Here is a 22589-nt window from a genome sequence, read left to right as displayed (position 1 = left end):
TAAAAATGTTATTTTTTGTCTTTTTATTATAACTTTGGAAAAATGACAGAATTTTAGTATTTCAGAGCATTAGTTATATTTTCTATTTTCTTGGCTCTCCGCAGAAAGTAATCTGAAGTGTTCAAATTGATGGTTGTTTACCTTGGGCATTCAGCTAGGCAGTGAGATTTTATAACTTCATTTGTTCTTTATCAGTGGTTATAATCTAAAGTTTTCTTTTTTTAATGAATCTGAATTCCTCCTGCAATCAGTGAAATCTCTGTGTTCTATGTTTCATTCATCCCTAAGGGTGTAAATAAAACAGGTCACCCTCCTTTCTGGATAGTCAGCTTCAGAGTGAGGGTGCAAATCACTGTACCACTTCTGAACCAAGTACCATCCCCCCGGGTGCAGCTCCGACACACATCCTACTTCTGGATGCTAAAGATGCAGGAATGTAACTCTGGATATCATTTCAGCCCCTAGTGGAGAGTCTATTCTCTATCTTCCCCAAATCAGAACTTCTCAGTAGAGACAGACCTGGAAAAGTGGTTTAATTTCAGATGTAGAATTACTCAGTTACAGATGCCCTGTAGGAAGCTAGTTCCCCTATCTCTTCTTCCACTTCCATATTAGAATTTCCCTATTAGAGCTCTGATACGATTACCCTGTGTCCCTTTGTGGCTTAAAAAAGCAAACCAAAATGAAACACTGAAAGGAAAGGTATGTTTCTGGTTTCCTTAGTTGAAACTTGGGATACATTTTCCTATAGGAAAAAAAAATTTGAATTTGATTAGGTGATATTGGAATTGACTTATTAGTACTATAGTTTAGGTATATTACAGATTAATTTGATGTTTGGGCGTTTGAATGGTAACGTCATCTTCATTTTAATAATATTGTATATGGGGGAATATGAATTTCAGGTATAAACAGAAACTTAGGAATAGGACTCCTATAAATTGGAAATTGTAGGCAATTTTCAAAGGTTTGAAGCCATTTCCTTCTTAGTTTGTCATATTTTGGGTATCTCCACTTTAGCCTCTCCTTAGAGGTCAGTCTTTTAACTCATTAATGATTTCCCTTATTCTACCTTGGAATCCTTTGTTTTATAGGGTGCTTTCCCACCCCACGAAGATCAATCACCCACTCTCTCCCACGGATCCGGTTCAGTCATTTGATGATCTTATTTTTGTGTAGGATGAGACTTGTTGTGGGTATTGCTTTTTTTTTCTTTCTGAGTTTCCAACTTTAGCTGAATGGCCAGGCTTGAGCACATTTTGAAGATATTCTGATCTTTTAAACGTTTCCTTTTCGTGCTTCTATTCTCAACCCCAAGGACAATCATTGCCTTTTCAGTTATTTCATTGATCATTAAACCAGCTTTCTTCCCATGACCTTTATTAACTTTTCCTTTATACGCATGCAAAATTAACTTTACATTGATTACAAGTGGGTCAGAATTACAGTGCAACTCAGCCTCTTTTCAAAATGCTCACTGTCCCCCTCTAAATACTACCATGGCAGGGAAAAATAGTTTTCAGAGAATGGGGTTCAAGTTTCTTTAGCTCAGTTTCCCGTCAGTTCAGCTGACATCAGATGAGTGAACACTTTTTGTGAGGAAGGTCCTGGGTGCTGCAGGTGCAAAGGTGAAGAAGACATCATTTGTTTCTAGATGTTTTTACCTATAGTTTGAGCTAGAAGTGAAGTAATGCAAAAAATAAAGGGTCTCCAACAGATGGTCCTCAGGAATGAGGTGTGCTAAAGTACACATCCAAAAGGAATGTAGGGGAGGCGGGGAAGAGAACACCACCTGCTAATTGTTTTCTGAAGCTTATTTATGAAATAAACATCACAGTGGAAGTACCTGTATCAAAGATATATGCGACTTTCAGCCAGGAGGGGTTCTTAGGAAAATCTTTGGCCTGGAACTGTATCGTTATTTGAGAAGAAAGAAGAAAATGTTTTATTTCTGATTGATCCAATGTTTAGAAATAGGAGTACTCATATTTGTTAATTATACCTCAATAAAAAAAGAAAACTTAAGAAAGTATTCAGAATAAAGATTCATTATTAAACTCCCCCCCCAAAACAAAACAAAACAAAACCAAAAAAACAAAGAAATAGGAAAAATCTACGTTGTACCTTATGTTATTTTTATTTCTGGTTTTTTCAGCTTATTTGCTATGACGTTAGGATAAAAATTCTGGAATCTTAAGTTTCTGCTTTGGCATCTTTCAGTAAGATAATATGTGCTTCCTAGTTAATATGATGACTGTAGTGATTGTTCAGGATTAGGAAGCTGTTCAGGCTAAAAGAAATGTCACAAAACTTAAGAAAAACCAAAACCAAGCAAACAAAACCACCACCACCAACAAACCCAAAGCCAAACAACAACAATAACAAAAACCAACCAAACAACAAAAAAAACCCCGAAGCATAGTTGTGAAAGGGATAAGGTTTAGGGAAACATGAAGTGAGTAGACTCTGTGTGTATGTGTGTATGTATATGTATGTGAGAGAGAGAGAGAGAGACATACAGACACACACAGGGAAATACGTGTATGTGAGAGAGAGAGAGAGAGAGACATACAGACACACACAGGGAAATAACCCTATAGGTTTGCTACTGAAATGAGTGCCTGCTGTTGCCCGGGCTGTCCTTCTGCTCCAGGACTGTTTTCCAATAGAAATTTGGAGGATGTCTTATTTCCTGACACATTTCTTTGAGGACAGTGAAAGAAAGCATGAGGTTGAGTCCCCGAGGGCCTTGTTTGGGGGGAGCACTGTTATCGCCTCCGACAGTGAGCATGAAATAGAACTGTGCTTTTTGAAGGAGAGAACCAAGCTTTTACATTTTCTCAGTGCCTTACTTTTGAGAAAATTAGGATAATTTTAAAATCCCAGAATCATTCTTTTAAAAGGCTTACCCACAGGCTTTTTCTTTGGTCTTGGTTTTTGTTTTTGTAGTAGTCTGGTATTTGTTACCTGTAGCTCTCAGAGAAGATGGCAGTTGATCTCTTTGCCTTTAAGTTTCCCTCCTTCTTCCCCGGCTGCTCCCTGGTAGTGTCCTTTGCTGGCACCTCTTCCTTTGCCCAGACTTCAGTCCTTGGTCCTCTTCTCTAACTGCCCTTCTTGCCTTGGTAATCTGCTCTGGGCCCCTGGATAGAAATACCATCCATTTCGCAAAAGTGTTTATTTCCACCTAGGCCTTTCTCCCAGAGTCCAAACTTGAACATTGGACACACATTCAGCTATCTAACAGACATATCAAACTGCATGTTTCTAAAATTGAACACATGGTATCTGCCTCCACCCCTCCCCCACCCCCCAGTACTTGTTACCCCCATGTTACCTCCAAGGCGTTCTACCGCCAACTTGTCTCAATTGATGGCGACTCTTCTGCTTAGGCCAAAAACTTTATAGAAATCATTGACTCCTGTCTGTCTCTCATAACCTACATCCAATCCATTAGAAAATTTTTCAAACATATCTTCAAAGTAGAGCCTTTGACTCTACCTTTGAAATAGGCCCAGCTAAGCCCTTCATGCCACCTCCACTGCCACCACCTTGGTCCAAGCCACCATCATTTCTTGCTTAGATTATGTAATCTCCATGTGGCAGGTTAGCCTCTCTGCTTGCCCCTCTGTTCTCAACACAACACCCAATGTGATCCATTTAAAACAAAAATCGGATTAGGCCACCCTTCTGAAAACCTTGCTGTGGCCACCTATCTTCTTCAGGTTCCATGGACACATCAGCACGCTCCCTGCTGTCTCAGGTGTGGTGGAGGTGGGGGAGGTGGCGGGGAGGCAGGCACACTTGGTGTAACTTTATGTGAATACATAGTAATTTCTGCCTGACTTTTTTGCTTTTTTATTTCTCTAAAAGCGTTTCTGTATGGTACCAGCCCTTCCACCATTTGCTTTCGTTTCACTGCCTGTATCATGGGAGGGCCCATGTCGTGAAAGAAGTCAAAAGCAATCTTGAATAATCGAACCCTTCTGGCCTGCCTGTCTCATGTCCATTTGGTTTCCAGCACTGCTTCTTCTCTGTCTTCTTCCTCATCGTCTGGCACTGGTTGAGAAGCACTTAGCTCCATCAAGGCGTCTTCTGTTCATTCCTCTGATGTGGTGTCTACTAGCTGTTGAATTTCTCCAAGACCCATATCGTGAAGCCCCACCTTTTTTGTTGTTGACCACACCCACAATCTCTTTCATGATTTCCTTCATTGGCTCTGTCATAAATCCTGTGAAGTCATGCCCAACAAGTGGACCCAGTTTTCTGTAGCAGGAATGTATTGTTTCTGGAGTGATGGCTTTCACACATTTTTCTGTAATACGGATTGCACCTTCAGTGGTGTAATCCTTTCAGACTTTCATGTTGTTCTGTCTGTTGGGGATCTGACAGTCCTTTCCATAGAGCACCATGTGTAATGAGCCTTAAAGGTCCTTCTGACCCCCAATCTAGAGGCTGAATTAAAGACCTTGTGTCTGGGGGCAAGGAGACTACTTCGACGCCTTTGGTGTTGAACTCATGGGGTCTGGGTGGCCAGGGGCATTGTCCAATATCAAAAGAACTTTAAGACAGTCCCTAATCAGCAGGGTACTGCTTCCTGACTTCAGGGACAGAGCATCCATGGAACTAATCCAGAAGTATTCCCATTGTCCAGGCCTTCTTTTTGCACAACCAAAAGACTGGCAGCTAGTGTTTACCTTTCCCCTTCAAGGCTCAGGGGTTAGCAGCTTTATAGAGAAGGGCAGTCCTGATCATAAACCTGACTGCATTTGCACAGAACAGTAGAGTAAGCCTACCCCTTCCTGCCTTAAATCCTGGTGCTGGCTTCTCTTCCTTACTAATAAATGTCCTTTGAGGCTTTTTTTGCACCCCAGAATAGGGCACTTTTGACTACATTAAAAACCTATTCAGGTAGATATCCTTTCTTCTCAATGATTTTCTTTGCTGGGAATCCCTTTGCTGCCTCTTGGTTGGCAGAAGCTGCTTCTCCTGTTATCTTAACACGTTAAAAACCAAACCTCTTTCTAAACTCTTCAAACCATCCTTTGCTGGCATTACATTCTCCAGCTTTAGATCCTTTACCTTCTTTTTGCTTTAAGTTGTCATATAATGACTTTGCCTTTTGACTCAGATCCTTCTCTAGCAATGCCTTTCTTGTAACAATCCTGCACCCACATCAAAGCTGAATTTTTCAATATGAGATAAAAAGGCGTTTCGCAAAAAGCGCAAGGTTTTTGCACCTGCTGGCGTAACTGCAGCGACGGCTTCCTGAACTTCCTTTTCTTTTTCTTTTTACAATGGTCGTGCCGCCGGACTCATTGGGCAGCCGCAGCTGCAGATCTGAATCCACGGCACACATCGAGCCATCCAGCCTTTTCTTGTCGTGAGATGACTTCTCTCTGCTTCTTGGAGGCACTTCCAGCATCACTTGTGGCATGTCATATGGGTCCCGTGGTGTTATTCAAGGTTCATGGTATTGCACTAAACTGGAGGAAAACCATGAGAGAACCTCGAGAGATCGCCTTTTAAAGCACTTTGCAGTTGTCTGGAGAGACTGCTCATAGGGAGATGATGAGCCTCACGTGGTGTTTCAAGCAGATACTTGCAACACTTGGGCTCAGCACGGTAGCAACAGGAGGTGCTAGGAAATTATTACCATGGTGTAGTCGGTACTACGGTTAACCTTGTGCAGTTATGATTTAATACTGCATCTTCACCTTTGTTTACATTTCTCTCCACTGGGAATGGTGCAGTGTGTGGTCTCTAGTTGTTTGTGTGAGTACATTGTGATGCATTTTTTTAAATTTTATTTATTTATTTATGATGCATTTTAACTTTTTAAAAATTTATGTGTATTTGGGACTTCCCTGGCGGTCCAGTGGTTAAGACTCCGCACCCCCAAGACACGGGCATGGGTTTGATCCCTGGTTGGGGAAGATCCCGCATGCTGCATGGCGTGGCCAAAAGAAAGAAAAAATTATGTGTATTTTATGGTAGTAGATGGCAGAATAGACTAGTATCTACATATATTTTATGCATTCATGATATACCTAAGTTTTTCTTAATTTTTCTGGATATTTCTGTAGTATGGGGTGCATCCAGATTGTTTTTCAAATTGTTACAAATCTCCAAAAAATTTTCCAGTGTGTATGTATATATATCCACATGTATGTGGGCCTGCACAGTTCCCACCCTTGTTGTTCAAGAGTCAGCTGTATGTTGAATTGAATGCAATTACCATTTTATATAAAATAATGAAAATAATTGAATTTCTATTTCAATTCATGAAATAATTACTATAGTAAAAATATGTGCAGCTAAGATTTTTTCAGATGCTTATGTGCTGGGTATAGCTGCGTGCATGTGTGCGTGTGAAATCCCCATCTTATAGATCAGGGAATAGGTGTAGAAGGGGTGGCTTGACCCAGGACACTAACCAACCTAATGGTAGAGCCAGAATTTGAATTTGGTACACTTGACTTCAAGTAGTTAGGGCCTAGCCAGTGCTCAATCATTCTGCTTTTCTGAGTTTTAGGTTAATTTTGCAGTTTGGATTAAATTTGCCCTTCTCATCTTCTCATGGGGAGCTTAAAGTTAATGATTTTTTTTTTTTTTTACAAAAATGAAATTTTATACTTAATGCTCAGTTGTCTTGGCAACACAGTGAGTTATGGATCAAGTTTTATTTAAAACCTTGATTCACTTGAGTTAAGATCTTAAGATTTCAGTAACTTAGAAAGTTATTCATCCCCAAATACTGACATGAAATACATTCTTAGAATTGCAGTGAGGTAGTCATAAAAGAAGATAAAACCTGCCACTTTTAGATTGTTCTGATTTTAGCCTGTATTATGTTGGTTTGATGTCTTGGGTATTTACATGCACTTGCTTTTTTCCAAGTAGATTGTGTGTGGGGTGTGTGTGTGTGTGTGTAAAATAAAGTCACTTCCTGGAAACTAAAGCACAAGCAAGCAGCGAAGCTAACTTTATTTTCTCCAGATTTGTTCTTGTTCTTTAAGGCGATAGTGACTGGGATTTAATATTTTAAGAAACCATGATAAAGGTGATAAGACAGAATCCTTAATGAGTGTTCTTCTGTATGCTAGGCCCTCTTCTAAAGCTCTTCCATGCATTATCTCATTTAATTCTAACAAATATTCTTTGGGGTAAGTACTGCTTACCGTCAAGAAGACTGCATTCCAGAGATGGCTCATAAATGATTGAGGGGGAATGTGAGCACGCTTCCCCCCACCTCCAATCTTGGTGAGGACTCTGTACCCTTTAGGGAGAATATATTCTTCAAAAAGAACCTAGAGATAATGGATAGAAATATCTGAAGTAAAGGAGCTATGTTTTTATTGGCCTTTTTACGCTCTTTCCAAGTCTTTCAGACTCTGTGTTAGATTGAGGGGCTTTCATGCATGCTTTCTTGTTGTTTTTTTTTCCCCCATGCAATACGTCGAGTGGAGAAGAGCACTGCTCCACCCATGCTGTCCACTCGAATCACGTGGGGAGTATTGAAAAAATACAGATGTCTCAGGCTCTCATCCCCAGAGATTGCGATTTAACTGGCTTGGGATACTGCCTGGATGGTGGGATTTTTTAAAATTGTTCTGGTTAGTTTTCAGTGTCTAACTAGGGTTGAGAACCAATGGTATGTGCCAGTGGGTCCCCACACTTGTCTGCATATCGGGATCACCTGGGGGGCTTCAAAAGCTCCCCGTGCCCGTGCCCCTCCCCCAGAGACAGTGATTTCACTGGTCTGCTCTGGCCTGGAGTTTGGAGGGTTGACGATTCCCAGGTGATTCCAGTGTGCACGTAAGTTTGGGACCCTCTGGTTTACACAGTGGTTTTTGACTCTGGCTGCACATTAGAATCCCCGAGGAACTTTTAAAGCTCCCGTGGCCATGGCTGGCACCCGCTCCAATTAAACAGAACCTTTAGCTTGGACCTAGGCCGCAGTAGTTTGTGATACTCTCCAGGTGATCCCAATATGAAAGCCAAAGGTGGTAACTGCAGGTTTCTTTTTCTCTCCTCTATTCTTTTGGACCAACTGCATTTGCTTTCTCAATTCAAAATACTTGAGGAACGAAGGCAGCAATGATTGGTATAGGAGAGGCTTTTCCCTTTGTAGCTATACTGAGTTCATTTTCCTAGGCCAACATGAAAGCAGAGCTAAGCAAATTATGGAAAGTAACACATTCTGTGTTCCAAATAATTAGCTAATAACAAAGTTAGTTTTGCCTGCTTGTATTGATGTAGTCTAATTAGTACTGAAACCAAGGATGAGATTGCTGATTTAATAATTCTAGTTTGGTTTTTTTTTTCTGGTTTAATAATGTTAGGATACCCCCTTCCCCACCTCCTCCAACCCCCACCCCTCCGGCTCTTGTTTTGTATTATTTAGCTGGTATCAAAAAATGACTTTGCCCTCTAAAATCAAAGAACCATTGAGAAAGATTTAAAAATTTTTAATTAAGAAAAATAAAAGTGATGTCCTCTATCGGTGTCTTATTGAGCTTGTTCCTTTCCACCGTGTTCTCCAGGAGTGCCAGGTGTCAAAGAGGAACGCTTTGAGGAGGGAATGACGGTAAAGCACTGTGCCCTGTCCCTTGTGGGAGAACCCATCATGTACCCGGAAATCAACAGTTTTTTGAAGCTACTCCACGAGTGTAAAATCTCCAGTTTCCTGGTCACAAACGCACAGTTCCCGGTGGAAATCAGGTGAGTGGTCCAGTTTGTTAGGATCATGCTGCTTGACTCTGTGTTTGACCGAAAGATAAAATGAACAGGCATTAATACAGGTGTGAGTTAAAATTTATCCGCACTCTGGCTGTAGTTTTAACAGACGTTTTAATATAACCGGAGTGCGGATAATTTTTGACTCACCCGCGTATATTCAGAAAGGAGTTACTGATTACTAACTACATACAAATGTTGGCTTTGGGGGAACAGAGCTCCTGCTCTTAAAAATCCATTCTGTTGGGGAAGATAACATTAGTTTAAAGAATAGAGGCACAGGGACTTTCCTGGTGGGCCAGTGGGTAAGACTCCAAGCTCCCAATGCAGGGGGCCCTCGGTTCGATCCCTGGTCGGGGAACTAGATCCCACATGTATGCCACAGCTAAGAAGCCTGCATGCTGCAGTGAAGATCCCGAGTGCTGCAACTAAGACCAGGTACAGTTAAAATAAATAAATAAATAAATAAATATTAAAAAATAATGAATAAATTGCTCGGGGAATTCAAGACAAGGCAATTTTTTTTTTTTTAAGATGGGAGAAGCAGGGTAAAACTTCTCAGAGAAGGCTTCATTAAATTTGGATCTTAAAATATGGCTGGGATGGGTACTTGGAGAGATAGGAAACTGTAGAATTTTAATAAGAACTGTCTGAAAAAGATATGGAGTTGGAATATTTGGGATACCATTATGTAAATATAGTTGATTTGGACCACAGAGTGTGTAAAAGAGACTGGCAGCTGGAAACCAAGTTAGAAAGGTTAGGATGAGATTGCGGAGGACTTCAAATGCTGTTCTTTAGAAAGATCTTGCTTTCTGTTGAGCAGTCTGCCAGCATGGTAGAAAGTTGGTGAGCCAAGAAGCAGGAGACTGGGTAGGAGATGATATATTTGTTTAGGTAAGAGTTATAAGGATGAGAAAGTAAGACAGAATGAGGAGTCTTAAAAAAGGTATCGTTGAGGCATGATAGATAAGCTTGGCAAAGTGTTTGTGTGGCTCTATGAGCCCTGCAGAATAGGACTTAACTGATGACTCGGAAAGTTCCAGCCAGGTTGGTTGCTGGTATTGTGGGGCCCTGTAACAGTCGAGGGATCATGTGAGGAAGGAGCGGGTTTAGGAGGTAAGATGATGAGGTTGGTTTGGATGAGTTAGAGGGAGAGCTGTCTGGGTGGAGAGGACCACCTCCTGGGACCTGGAAATGACCTGATTTTGCATAATATTTTAACTATGCACTTATTATAGCACCAAAAACATTAAATTTTACTTAGTTGTTATTTACTTGTACCTTCTTCCTTAGACTGTGAGTCCCTGGGCCAGTGACTGCTGCTTATTTATCTTTGTGCCACTAGTATAATTCCTGGCACACTGTAGGTGCTCGATTTAGAATTTAGCATCATAGGAAATCAAAGGGTTGATTAAAATTACTAGCTACCAGGCAGTAAAGTGAAAATCAGTAACATTGTCAGAAAAGTAGCTAAAATACTACTTTTTGAAGTTGTATAAAAAGGTAAAGTTAAAAAGGAAAGGTTTTTAAAAAGTCAGTATGTCCATTTTGCGTAAGGTCACCATTCCTTTTTTTAAACTTTTATGTTTAAGATCTTTGACTTTTTAAACGGCTCCTGAGGGTGAAGTTCAGATAGAGTGGTGTTTTGGGATACATACACACATACAGAAAAAGGGAGTCTATCCCAAATTTAAGACGTGTAGTTGTCCCTGGTATCTGAGGAGGACTGGTTCCAGAACTCCCTGCAAATACCAAAACCCAGCGATGCTCAAGTCTGTTTTATAAAATGGTATATAGTATTTGCATATAACCCATGCATATCCTCTCATACACTTTATTTTATTTTTATTTTTTTTTATTTATTTATTTTGGTTGCATTGGGTCTTTGTTGCTGCGTGAGGGCTTTCTCTAGTTGTGGCGAGAGAGGGCTGCTCTTCGTTGTGGTGCACGGGCTTCTCATGGTGGTGACTTCTCTTGTTGCAGAGCTTCAGTAGTTGTGGCGCACGGGCTTAGTTGCTCTGCGGTATGTGGGATCTTCCCGGACCAGGACTCAAACCCGTGTCCCCTGCATTGGCAGGTGGATTCTTAACCACTGTGCCACCAGGGAAGCCCTAATCTTTTTTTTTTTTTTAAATAAAAAATTTCTTTTCTAAATTACTACAGTACCTAACCTATATTCTTTTGGTTTCTTTTGAAGAAAATCTTGATTTTGTCAACTGGTCTTCGCTTGACCCACATGCAAGCATTACATTCAGGCTAGTGGCCTTTTCAGGATACATAACTTTTCTTTAAGAGGATCTCAGTCTCCCCTCCAGCTCCAAAGCATATGCCTTTTTGCTGACAGTTCTCCCACCAAAGGGAGTTTTCACAGTGAGTGGTCCTTGAGGATTTGTTGAAGATAGAAGCAAACACCTTAGGCAAATGAGAAAGCTGTTACATTCTAGGTAGCTCTGTGTTTTTGTTTGTCAACACAGGCTAATTAATAAAAGTGACAAGTAAGACATTTAATGTTAATGATAGAGCTGGTGGTGACTGAACAGAAAAACCCCATTCTCTTGAGAAAAAGCCCTCTCAGTTCTGCAAAAAGAAGTGCTTTTATAATGGTGTTTTGATAGGCATAAAACTGATATATGATATACTGTAGCATGTATCAGTTATCTTTTGCTATAACTGCTTGCCTGAAAACGAGGTCTCTCAAACTAGCTCTTAATTCTGTGAATTTGCTGGGAGGTCTTTTCATCTTGGCTGGCTTTGCTGGTCTCAGTGTTGTTCATGTGTCTAGTTGGCAGATCTGCTGGGATGGCTGGTTTATGATGGCCTTGCCTGGGACACCTGGGACCTGTATTCATGTAGCCTCTTATCCTCCAGCAAGTCTGAAATTCATCACATGGTGGCAGGTTTCTATGAGCAGAAGGAAAGGATACACTGCTACTCACAGGCATCGTTCAAGCCTCTGCTTGTGTCACATTTGCTCACTTCCCCTTGGCTAAAGGAATTACATGGCCGAGCTTGGAGTCAGAGAGGGGGCACTCAGAGCTGCAGCGAAAAGGGTCATGGATACAAAGAGAGGGAGAATTTATGGCTGGTTGTAATCTACCGAATAGCACAACAGACTGTACTTTGTACAAAGGAGGATAACCTTGAACCTACTAGGGTCTTAAGACCTTCTGTCTCAAACTGGCAATTGTTTTTTTTGAGCCAACATTTAAAATCCAGGGATTTTTGCATAAAAGAAATTTCTGACTTTGGCAAAAAAGACAATCTGGCAAAAATTGTCAAGAGCCAAGTATGAAGTGCTGTTTTTACAACACCACAACACTTCATTCTTATCTGGTTTTTTTACTTGCAACACTTCTGACACCAGATGTGTGGGGGTTTTTCCACACCAAGCAGTCCTCTAATTGTCTGCAGACACCAACTGGGTGTCTTGAAGTTCAGTTCCGTTCCCTGGAGTTAGTGCAGGCCTCACAGGGTCAGGACTCAGTCCCAGGCTGCCCCTACTTCAGAGACCAATCGCAGTCCCAGGCTGCCATCTGTACTTCTGATGAACCAACTGTAGATTGGGGTGTCCCATGACACCCCAGTGTCCACTAGAACAGCTCACAGGACTCGGGGAAAACAGTTCACTTACTATTACTAGCTTATTATAAAGGCTATAACTCAGAAACAGCTGGATAGAAGGGTTGCATGGGGCAAGATATGGAGGAAAGGGCACTGGGCTTCTGCACCCTCTCCAGAGGTGTTCACCCTCACAGCACCCGATGTGTCTACCATCCCAGAAGCTCTCTGAACACCGTCATTTGGGGGGTGGTTATGGAGGCTTCATTATACAGGCAGGATTGATGAAATCATTGTGATTAGTCACTGGTGATTAGCTCTGTCTCTAGCTCATCTCCTTTGCTAGGGTTGGGGGTGGAGCTGGAAGTCCCAGTCTGCTAATCACGTGGTCAGTTCTTTGGGCACTAGCCCCTACCCGGAAGCTGTCCAGGGGCCCATCGAAAGTCCCTCATTAATATACATTCTTGTACGGTGAAAGGGGCTTATTATAGATAACAAAAGGCACTTCTCTCACCTCTAGCACTCAGGAAGTACCAAGAGTTTTAGGAGCTCTGTGCCCAGAACTAGGGACAAAGACCAAATATATATTTCTTATGATCTGACGGTATCACAGCAAGGAATGGTTATCTTTTCAGGAAAGCCAGTGCTTTTCAGTTTGCCACACTCTTCACCATTTTGCTGTCTCCTCAACCCTGAGGCTTGTCATCTGCCACTTGTCAGAGGAATCACACTGTAGATTCTCTTATAGCAGAGAAATTTCTGTCACTGTTTCTAACAGACATGAAACAACAAAAGGTAGACAGAGTCCACATACAAGAAAAATGGAAGCATGTTGCTTTGAGTAAGGAAAGCATATTTTTGAGTGTTTTACATGCCGTCTGTGTTTTAGTGTCCAAAGAACTTCTTTTTCCTTTAAAAGTGGCTTGCTTGACTTACATTATATCCTTGGCTCCTGCAGATGTGTAAGTTTAGGACTCTAGAATTATTCTAGAGACTGTGATCCATGCTTGTGTTCAGCCCTGCAGTCAGAAAGGCTTATCACACCTGGATATCGCTGTCCCACTAGAGCATTCCATGTCATTACTTCCTGTAAATTGTTCTGTGCTAAGATGTCAAAGAACTACATGCGACATCTCGCTAAAAGCAGACCATGTTGGGGGACTTTGCTGGCAGCCCAGTGGTTAGGACTCCGTGCTTCCACTGCAGGGGGCATGGGTTTGATTCCTGGTCGCAAAACTAAGATCCTGCCTGCCGTGTGGTGTGGTGTGTTGTGGTGGGGTGGGGGGTGGGGGTGGGAAGCAGACCATGTTGTAAGGTGAGGGAGTTGTTGAGGGTGATGTTCTACAACACTGGACGGTTTCTCTCTGAGGACCTTCAGAGAGCTAGTTTGTCCTTACTTTGGACATTTGAATCCTATACCTGTGTCTCCCTCTTTATGAGTGTGTTAGAGGGTTTAGAGTCAAATGTACAGCCCTTTGTAGACTGACTCACTCTTGGCTTCATCTTTAGTTCGCCTCTACATGATTTTCTTATCTATTTTGTATTATTTTTAAGTTTACATTTAAAATCTTATTTTTTTTTTCGTTTGTGATAAGTACAGTTAATTCAAAGCTTTCTCCCTGCTAGGAGGCTTATCATAAGACAGAGCTGTGTTCCATTTTTAACTATGACATGATTAACATTTAACTTCCCACACCTCCTCCACCACCACAGAATTTGTCCCTGTGTACATTTACTTTGAGCACCTTCATCGAAACTGTGTGTGAACTTCATTCTCTTTGTTTTACTTCTTGCACATGTATTTCTGTTACTTTGTTTGCTTCATGTTTTGTTTTCTTTAGTTTTTGCTAAGATATTCACTATATTTGTTAGAGAACCTCTATAAATTGGACATCTCTTCACGTATTACTTAGTACATGTTTGAAGAAATGCATGCATTTTAATAAAAATAAAGTTTTCTTGTATTTATGAGCTCAAAGTGGCTATAGATAACAGCTACAATGAAATGAAGATGGATTATAAATACTACTTCATCCTTTCAATAGAAGTTTGTTTTTTTTTTTCCCTCCCAGCCTGTTTTGTTTGTATTAAGTTTAAAATATAGTCTTCTTTTGTGTCTGTGAATCGATGGGACACTTTTCAGAACTACGCTTTTCTGGATGAGCTCGAAAAAAGACAGGCAGCACAGTGAAGTGATGAAGAGCTTGGGCTCTGTCTAGAAGAGATCTGGGTTTGAATCTTGCCTGGATCTCTTGCTGTCTTTCTGATACTGGGAAGATAACTTCTCAGTGCCTAGTTTCCTCATTAGTAAAATGAATACAATAATAATGGCTACCTTATAGCGGCCTTGTTAGTGTATGAGATAATACATGAAAAACACCCTTGGAAAGGTAGGCTAAGCAATATTGGTCCAGTATACTTTAAGGTAAGAACCATTATGTGAGATAAGATGGGATGTTTCTTAATAATAAAATATTAAACCCACCAGGAACATACAACAATATAATAATTCAAAATTTGTAAGCATTCAGTAACATAATCTCAAAATTGACAGAACTATAAAGGGAAATGGTAAGTTTTTAACACACTTCTCTCAGACTGATAGAACAAGCAAATCAAAATCAGTAACAATAGTGAAGGTCTGAACAACTAAATTAACAAATTTAGCCTGTATTACAGAAATAGAGTATCGAAACTAGAAACTTTGGAACGTAAATTCCTTTTAAGAGCACAGAACTTGCTCTCAGAAGAGTTACCAAGTGGCCATATTCTGGGCATTATAGCAAGTTTCAAGAAGTATTGAAGTCACTTAGAGCATGATATCTGAACACGATGCAATTAAACTATAAATCAATGCAAAAAGATAGAATATTCCAACATGTTTATAATGTAAGCAGTGCACTTCTCAGTTGCTTATGGGTCAGAGAAGAAATCACAATGGACATGGGAAATATTGTGATGGATGGTGATGGAAATAAAAACAAAACTTGTTTGTTGGTTATCAGGAATAGCAGAGTACAGACCTTTAAAACCTACTCTTCTATAAAACAGCAGTGAGAATGCGGCCCAAAATTGTCAGAATCAAATTTTTTTTTTTTTTAAGCTCTTTATTGGAGTATAATTTCTTTATACTGTTGTGCCAGTTTTTGCTGTACAATAAAGTGAATCAGCTGTATTTATACATATATCCCCATATCTCCTCCTTCCCGCGACTCCTTCCCACCCTCCCTATCCCACCCGTCTAAGTCATCACCCATCATCGAGTTAATCTCCATGTGTTATGCAGCAGCTTCCCACTAGCTATCTGTTTTACATTTGGTAGCTTATATATGTCAATGCTACTCTCTCACTTCGTCCCAACTTCCCCTTCACCCCTTACCCCGTGTCCTCAAGTCCGTTCTCTACATCTGCATCTTTATTCTTGCCCTGTCACTGGGTTCATCAGTACCATTTTTTTAGGTTCCATATGTATGAGTTAGCATAATGGTATTTGTTTTTCTCTTTCTGGCTTACTTCGCTCTGTATGACAGTCTCTAGGTCCATCCACCTCACTACAAATAACTCAATCTCATTCCTTTTTATGCCTGAGTAATATTCCATTGTATGTATGTGCCACGTCTTCTTTATCCATTCATCAGTTGATTGGCATTTAGGTTGCTTCCATGTCCTGGCTATTGTAAATAGTGCTGCAGTGAACATAGTGGTACATGTGTCTTTTTGGATTATGTTTTCTCTGGGTATATGCCCAGTAGTGGGATTGCTGGGTCATATGGTAGCTCAATTTTTAGTTTTTTAGGGAACCTGCATACTTTTTTCCATAGTGGTTGTACCAATTTACATTCCCACCAACAGTGCAGGAGGGTTCCCTTTTATCCACCCTCTCCAGCATTTATTGTTTTTAGATTTTGTGATGATGGCCATTGTGACCGGTGTGAGGTGATACCTCATTGTGGCTTTGACTTGCATTTCTCTAATGACTGGTGATGTTGAGCATCTTTTCATGTGTTTGTTAGCCCTCTGCATGTCTTCTTTGGAGAAATGTGTATTTAGGTCTTCTGCCTGTTTTTGGATTGGGTTATTTGCTTTTTTGATATTGAGCTGCATGAGCTGCTTGTATATTTTGGAGATTACTCCTTTGTCAGTTGCTTTATTGGCAAATATTTTCTCCCATTCTGAGGGTTGTCCAGAATCAAATTCTTAATCAGAGATATGCAACAATCTGAGAAGCATCCCCCCCCTCCACCCCCCCAGTAAATAGTACCTTTATTCTCATGTGAACAAAAAGTGTTTTTAGGGACTTCCTTAGCGGTCCAGTGGTTGGTTAGGACTCTGCACTTCCACTGCTGGGGGCCTGGATTCAATCCCTGGTCTGGGAAACTGAAATCCTGCAAGCTGTGTGGTGTGGCAAAAAAAAAAAAGTGTTTCTATGATACACATTAACAGTACAAAAGTATTTTGAGTACTACAGTGGTCTTTTTTTCTCCCAAGACTGCTTGCAACATTTACACTAGAATATTTGATTTTTGGATTCTGAGAAGCCAGTGGCTAAAGTAGAAAGAAACGAAAGGCTTTTGTGGAGGGGTGTGTGTGGGAACGGGGATGGCCCTTCTCCTTTGGATCCAGGCTCTGTACAGTAAAGAGGAGGCAAAAAACAGCTAAGTTAAATTAAAAAAAGATTTGTTTTTTAAGGCTCAGGATTGAAACTTGGCTCAGAAATGGGTTAAAGTAGGCTGTGGTGAAAACCCACTGTTCCTCAGAAAATTAGTTGACTCTCAGTATGAACAGTAAGCTTTGTGATGTGTTAACATGTCCTTATTCCATTCCGTCTTCTCCAGCTCTGCAAACTAGTAGACTACAGTCATGGTAAAAACCAGTAGCCTGGCAGCCAGGAGAGGGGACAGAACAGAGTTAGAACTCTTTCAAAGTCCCATTCTTGGGAAACTGTCAATATATGGCATGTGATGGTTTCACAGGGCTTGTCTATTCAAAGTGACTCAGAGTTTGTCCAGCACAGAAAGCCTTTCTCTTGGGTGTTTCTCATAAACAATTACCGGCAGTTATTTAACTTCACCGCTGCCTGAGGCAGCAGTAGCAGTTGGGGCAAACAGGAAGCTAACCATATACTTAAAAGGAAGAGCCAGGGAATGAGATGTCCATAGGGGACTTTGAGAAGCTCCAGCACGTTCCTGGAAATCTAGAAGACCACATACTTGGTCAGGGCTGTAGGTATGCCAGGGAAGATTTGCAGAGGCCCTCTATGCCCACCTCTACCTGATACTGATGTCTTGAGCAGGTAGACAATGAAAACTAAGGCACAGTTGTTGACTGCCTGCCTGGGCATTGAAGGCATGCCCCAATACACACACAGAGCCCCTCAACAAAGGCTAGGAGACTTAGTGATTGAAAGCATTTAAGGATATCTCTGTCTAATTGTTACCTGACCACTAAGGTAATCAAACAGGGATTTTAGTGGCTAAGCACAACCAAGAATACAGAATTTACCAAGTTAGTTCAGTAATGATAAAAACAGAAAACAGAAAAAAAAAACTTGGGTTGGAAGATATCTGATTTAGAATTGCCAAATAATATTATTTAAAAAAAATGTCCAGCTTCCATGAAAAATAGTGAACTAGACACAGAAACAGACATAACACAGGGAAGAAAACAGCTAATAGAAACTGTCCCTTTTTTGGATAGATTTCACATATAAGTATTGGATGTTTGGGTCACTTCAGTTATTTTTTTGTCCAATAGGAGCATTAAAGTTACTATTGAAGCCATTTGATTTCTTCCAAATGTAAATCTCTCTCCCTTTTTTCCTTTCTGTAGAGATGAGTAGGTTTCATTCTAGGTAGGATCTTGATAGGATTATTGATTATTCTGGGTCGAATGAGGCCTAATCTCTACAGGAGGGAAAAAAGGGAGAGGGATTTTTATGTTCAATTACAGTGTATTTCTATACATGATCATTTGTAATTCAGAGATTTAAAATTAGCAGGACGAAGGGTCATCACAAAAATCATATCAAGATTCATAGGACATTTTCACTGGGGATTGGGCTCAGGATTGTCTATCCCCTTTATTGGATAGTCCTTCTTGATTGTTCTCAACAGCGGTGTGAGATGCTGAGACACAGGAATTATGATGATAGTTTAAAGGATATAACTAAAATGATCCTGTCTCTTTATGGAATGGAGACAGTAAAATGGCCGTGCTGGGAGCCTCATCACCTGTTGTGGGAAACAGAGGCCAAGAGCAGGCAGACATAAGATCCCTGAGGCTTAGAAAATTTCTCCAGGGTCTTTTTACTGCTTTTGAGCCCCTTAGGAATGCGCTCTGCAGTTCCTTGGGACTTTTTCTCTTCTCCATTCTCCCTCTGCTCCCTGGTAAAAGACCAATACAATTCCTTGATGATAGCACCTCAGACATTTAGTATTGACAGAAGTTCCTCATTGCTAGCGTCAGTGCCCAGGGCTTCCTTTTCTTTGGCAAAATGATGGAGGTTTGTAAAACAACTATGGCCTTTGGAATTTACTGTTCATAATCTTAAAGTAGTTATGGAGGCATAGTGAAAAGGTCAGGCCAGTTGCCATTTTGCATCAGGCAGCCTTATGACAAAGTCCTGTGAGTATCAGATGATGATAGCCAGCAGTATTCATTAAGACAGTCTTTTTATTTTTGTCAAACATGATGTCCAGCTAAAGTAGCTTTTCTGATATTAGAGAGGCCCTCATCAAAAGGGGTGGTGAGACAAAATGCTGCCGTTACAGCACGCTTATTGTTTCGCATTTCCAGTAATTGATGTCCTTTGCTCAGTAGTGATACATTTTTGAACTTTTAAGGATTCCCTTTATATATCCGTATTGGAGAGGGATTAAAGCAATGAGAGTCTGCCAGTGTTTTAATCATTCTTTCCTAACTTTGGTCAGAGCTTCTCCACTTTTAACAACTTTGAGTTTAGGCCCTTGTGATTTTTCCATACGTCACTAAGCCAGATGATTACCAGCATTTGTTTGGCCTACTTTTCCTTAAAAGTTCTGTCAGCTGAAGTCAACAATATCCACTAAAAAGCAGCTTTACGTGTCTACCCGTGTGACTGGATAAAAAGAAAAATAGAGTTCCTGTCCTTCAGGGTCTTCCACTCAAAGATTGGTGAGGCCAATACTGATAGATATAAAAAGCACATAAACCACTTTTGAGGGTGAATTTTATGGCATGTGAATTATGTGTCAGTTTTTGAAAGTACATAGACTTTGAAACAAAAAATGCATAAATAGCATTTTAGGGGTAAATACAAATTATGGAATAGTTATAGAAAATGAATAATGAGAGAATTTGGTCAGAGGATAATTAAGGGGGGAATTTCTTTCTTTGTAGTTCGTAATTCATTGAAGAGAGTGAATTATGAGACCCATTTGAAGGGAGAACAGAGAAACTTTGGAAGAAGTACAGTCAGGGCTTAAAACATAACTGGCAAGAAATCTGGTAGATGATGACATTGTGAAGTGAGTTAGTGAGTTTGGGAGAGGTGGAGGGTGAGTGATACTCATGGACACGGATTAAGAAGGCAAAGAAATCAGCAAATCGCTGATGGGAGGTGGCCCATCAGCACAGACCCCTGTTGAAGTCTTAAGTGGCAGAGTGAATGAAGAAACTGTGGTCTGAGAGCCCCCCGCTTCCCTGTCATTGTGCTGAGCTGATAATGCCAGACCTAAAGCTTGATCTTGTTTTATTTTCCACTAAAACCTAGTGTTTGGAGAGAGACCAATTTTAAGTAATTGAATGTTTTCGGTTTATCAGGGATGGTGTCCAGGCATTTAGAAAAATAACCAACTGACATCCCATTCTGTCACATTAAAATCATGGCTTCAGTCTTCTGGGAGAAGAAGAAGCCTCTGGACCTAGTGAAATGTTTAATCACCACATCTGTTGCAGATTGTAAGTTTAACATCATGAAAAGCCTGACTTAGGCATAATTTTCTTCTTCTGTTGTTGCATTGTTTTTTTAAATTTTAAATTACCAAGGAACCTCAAACCAGTTACCCAGCTCTACGTCAGTGTGGACGCTAGCACCAAAGAGAGCCTGAAGAAAATTGACCGCCCGCTCTTCAAGGATTTCTGGCAAAGATTCCTCAACAGTTTAAAAGCCTTGGCTGCAAAGGTAAGAATTATGACATCATTAAAAAAAATGTAGAGAGAGATATTTTTTTTTCTCTAAAAAAAAAAATTAAAATCTTCAACTTTATTTTAGACTTTCATTTTTATTATTCAGTAAATATTTATTGAGTTCCTGTTAAGTTTCTAGCACTCTGCCTTATATGTATTATATTTCCTTTATGTATTTAGGGAGAGAGATGCATATTTCCAAAGCTAAGTAATAAAACACAGTTAAGCTGTAGTACATAGCAACCCTAGTAGAGGTGTCAGCAAATAGTATATGTTTAAATATGAAGTTAATTTTCCTGAATTTGTAGAACTAAATTTCCTACCTGATAAGGAACTCAACCCCAGAATGTCCAGATTTAATGTCTTTTTCCTGGAAACACTTGCCCCTTCTTAAGTCTTCCTCTTCTTGTAGACCTAAAGTACCCTTCTGGTTCTTCTTTTCCATTGGCACCTTTGTCAGTAGTTGGTATTTTCCATTAGTTCTGCCTCTTCTCTTGTAGCCATCTCCCCTTTTCTTTTCTCTTCGCTTCTGCCCTGGAGTTCCTCGTGCTCTACCCAGATCTAACTGATATTGACTACAGGAGCTTAAAAAAAAATTACAGGTTCCTTTTCCTAGTGGGATTTGAGAATCTGTGTTTTATACACATCTCGGGTGATTTTTGATGTGCAGCCAAATATATGGGAGTCACTGTCCCAGAAAACTTGCCTTTCTCTCCTTTTCCCGGCACTTATTGTGGCATTCCCACCCCATCGCCGTCTGGCTGTAGTGGACGTTTCTAGACTCATCGTTCACCATATTCCCCAAGAATGCTACACATCCCTGCTTATCTTGCCATTTCTGCAGGTGTGCCCAGCGCTTTTCCCGAGTCTTTGGTTACTTCCTCAGAGCCTAGACTGTCCTTTCTTTCCATTTCTTTGACTTGTAAAAATTCATTATTACCTCTGCTGTGAAGCCTTTTCCAGTTGCAAATAGCTGCCCCTGTCTGCCTTCCTAAGTTTTACATCTGTAAATATACTTCGTTTACTCTGTTTTACCCTCGCTTCTCTCCCCAGCTGGATTCCTTACTTATGTCTGAATTCTGTCTAACATAGCACATTTTATGGTATTTGATAAATGTTTTAAAAGAATGAATGAGTGGAGACTCACCAGAGCTCTGTAGTGGTAAGAGGTACTGTATACATTTTCTTGACTTTTCAGCTGATTATGTCCATGGCGCTGGCGCCCTTTTATGCTTGAGAAGTTAAATTATTGCCTTTTTTGGTGATTAACACTGACATTATTTAAGACATGCAAAACAGGCATTGGTTTCTGATCTGTCTTGGGTTATTTATAAAGCTAGCAAGTCAGATGCTTCTTGGTTCCTAAATTCTCTTTGTCTCCGGACTTCACCTTCAGCTGTATCCTCTTTGCTTGTTGCTGAGACGGGAGATACACAGCATAAAAATCAGAATGGGTTTAGATGGAAGTAAACAGCAGGGGCTGGCAATCGCAAACACGTCTCATACACACTACTGTATATAAAGTCGATAAATAATAAGGACCTACACAGGGAACTCTACTCAATAGTCTGTAATGACCTACAGGGCAAAAGAATCTAAAAAAAGAGTGGATGTACATGTATAACTGATTTGCTTTGCTGTACACCTGAAACTAACACAACATTGTAAATCAACTCTACTCCAATAAAAATTAAAAAAAATATATCAAACACACGAGATTGTTATCTAGACCCCTCCTGAGTCGGAGTGTGAAAGACGAGAAGTAGGCATTAGCAGAATGGCTCAGTAGCCACCTTTTTTCTTTTTCGCCAAAATTTTCCACAAAGTGAATTCTTTAATTATTTATTTTTAAAAATTTTTAATTGAAGTATAGTTGATTTACAGTGTTGTGCTGATTCCTGCTGTACAGCAAAATGACTCAGTTGTACATATATATACTTTTTTTTCTTAGAACTTCTATTGAGATACAGTTAACAGACAATAAACAGCATATATTTAGAGTGTACAATTTGGTATCCCAGTCTCCCAATTCATCCCCCCCAACCCTCCCCGCTTGGTGTCCATGTGTTTGTTCTCTACATCTGTGTCTCTATTTCTGCCTTGCATTTCCTCTTTCATAGTTGTTA

General features: G+C 40.4%; 1 protein-coding gene across 2 annotated transcripts in view; it reads left to right on the top strand.

Annotated features, from left to right (window-relative positions):
* LOC130861656 (S-adenosyl-L-methionine-dependent tRNA 4-demethylwyosine synthase TYW1) overlaps positions 1 to 22589 on the top strand; it is a 179959-nt gene that overhangs the window by 59372 nt on the left and 97998 nt on the right. For both annotated transcript variants that reach the window (XR_009055602.1, XM_057750717.1), the window contains exons 12-13: positions 8544 to 8721; positions 20323 to 20458. Coding sequence is in view for 1 of the 2 variants with exons in the window: in XM_057750717.1 (XP_057606700.1) it covers positions 8544 to 8721; positions 20323 to 20458 (314 nt within the window). In the remaining variant the exon portion in view is untranslated. The remainder of the gene's footprint in view (positions 1 to 8543; positions 8722 to 20322; positions 20459 to 22589) is intronic.

Source organism: Hippopotamus amphibius, chromosome 9 (assembly GCF_030028045.1).
Source record: "Hippopotamus amphibius kiboko isolate mHipAmp2 chromosome 9, mHipAmp2.hap2, whole genome shotgun sequence".
Taxonomy (NCBI): Eukaryota; Metazoa; Chordata; class Mammalia; order Artiodactyla; family Hippopotamidae; genus Hippopotamus; species Hippopotamus amphibius.
Note: the sequence above shows the minus strand (reverse complement) of the source record. Positions and strands in the feature narration are given on the sequence as shown.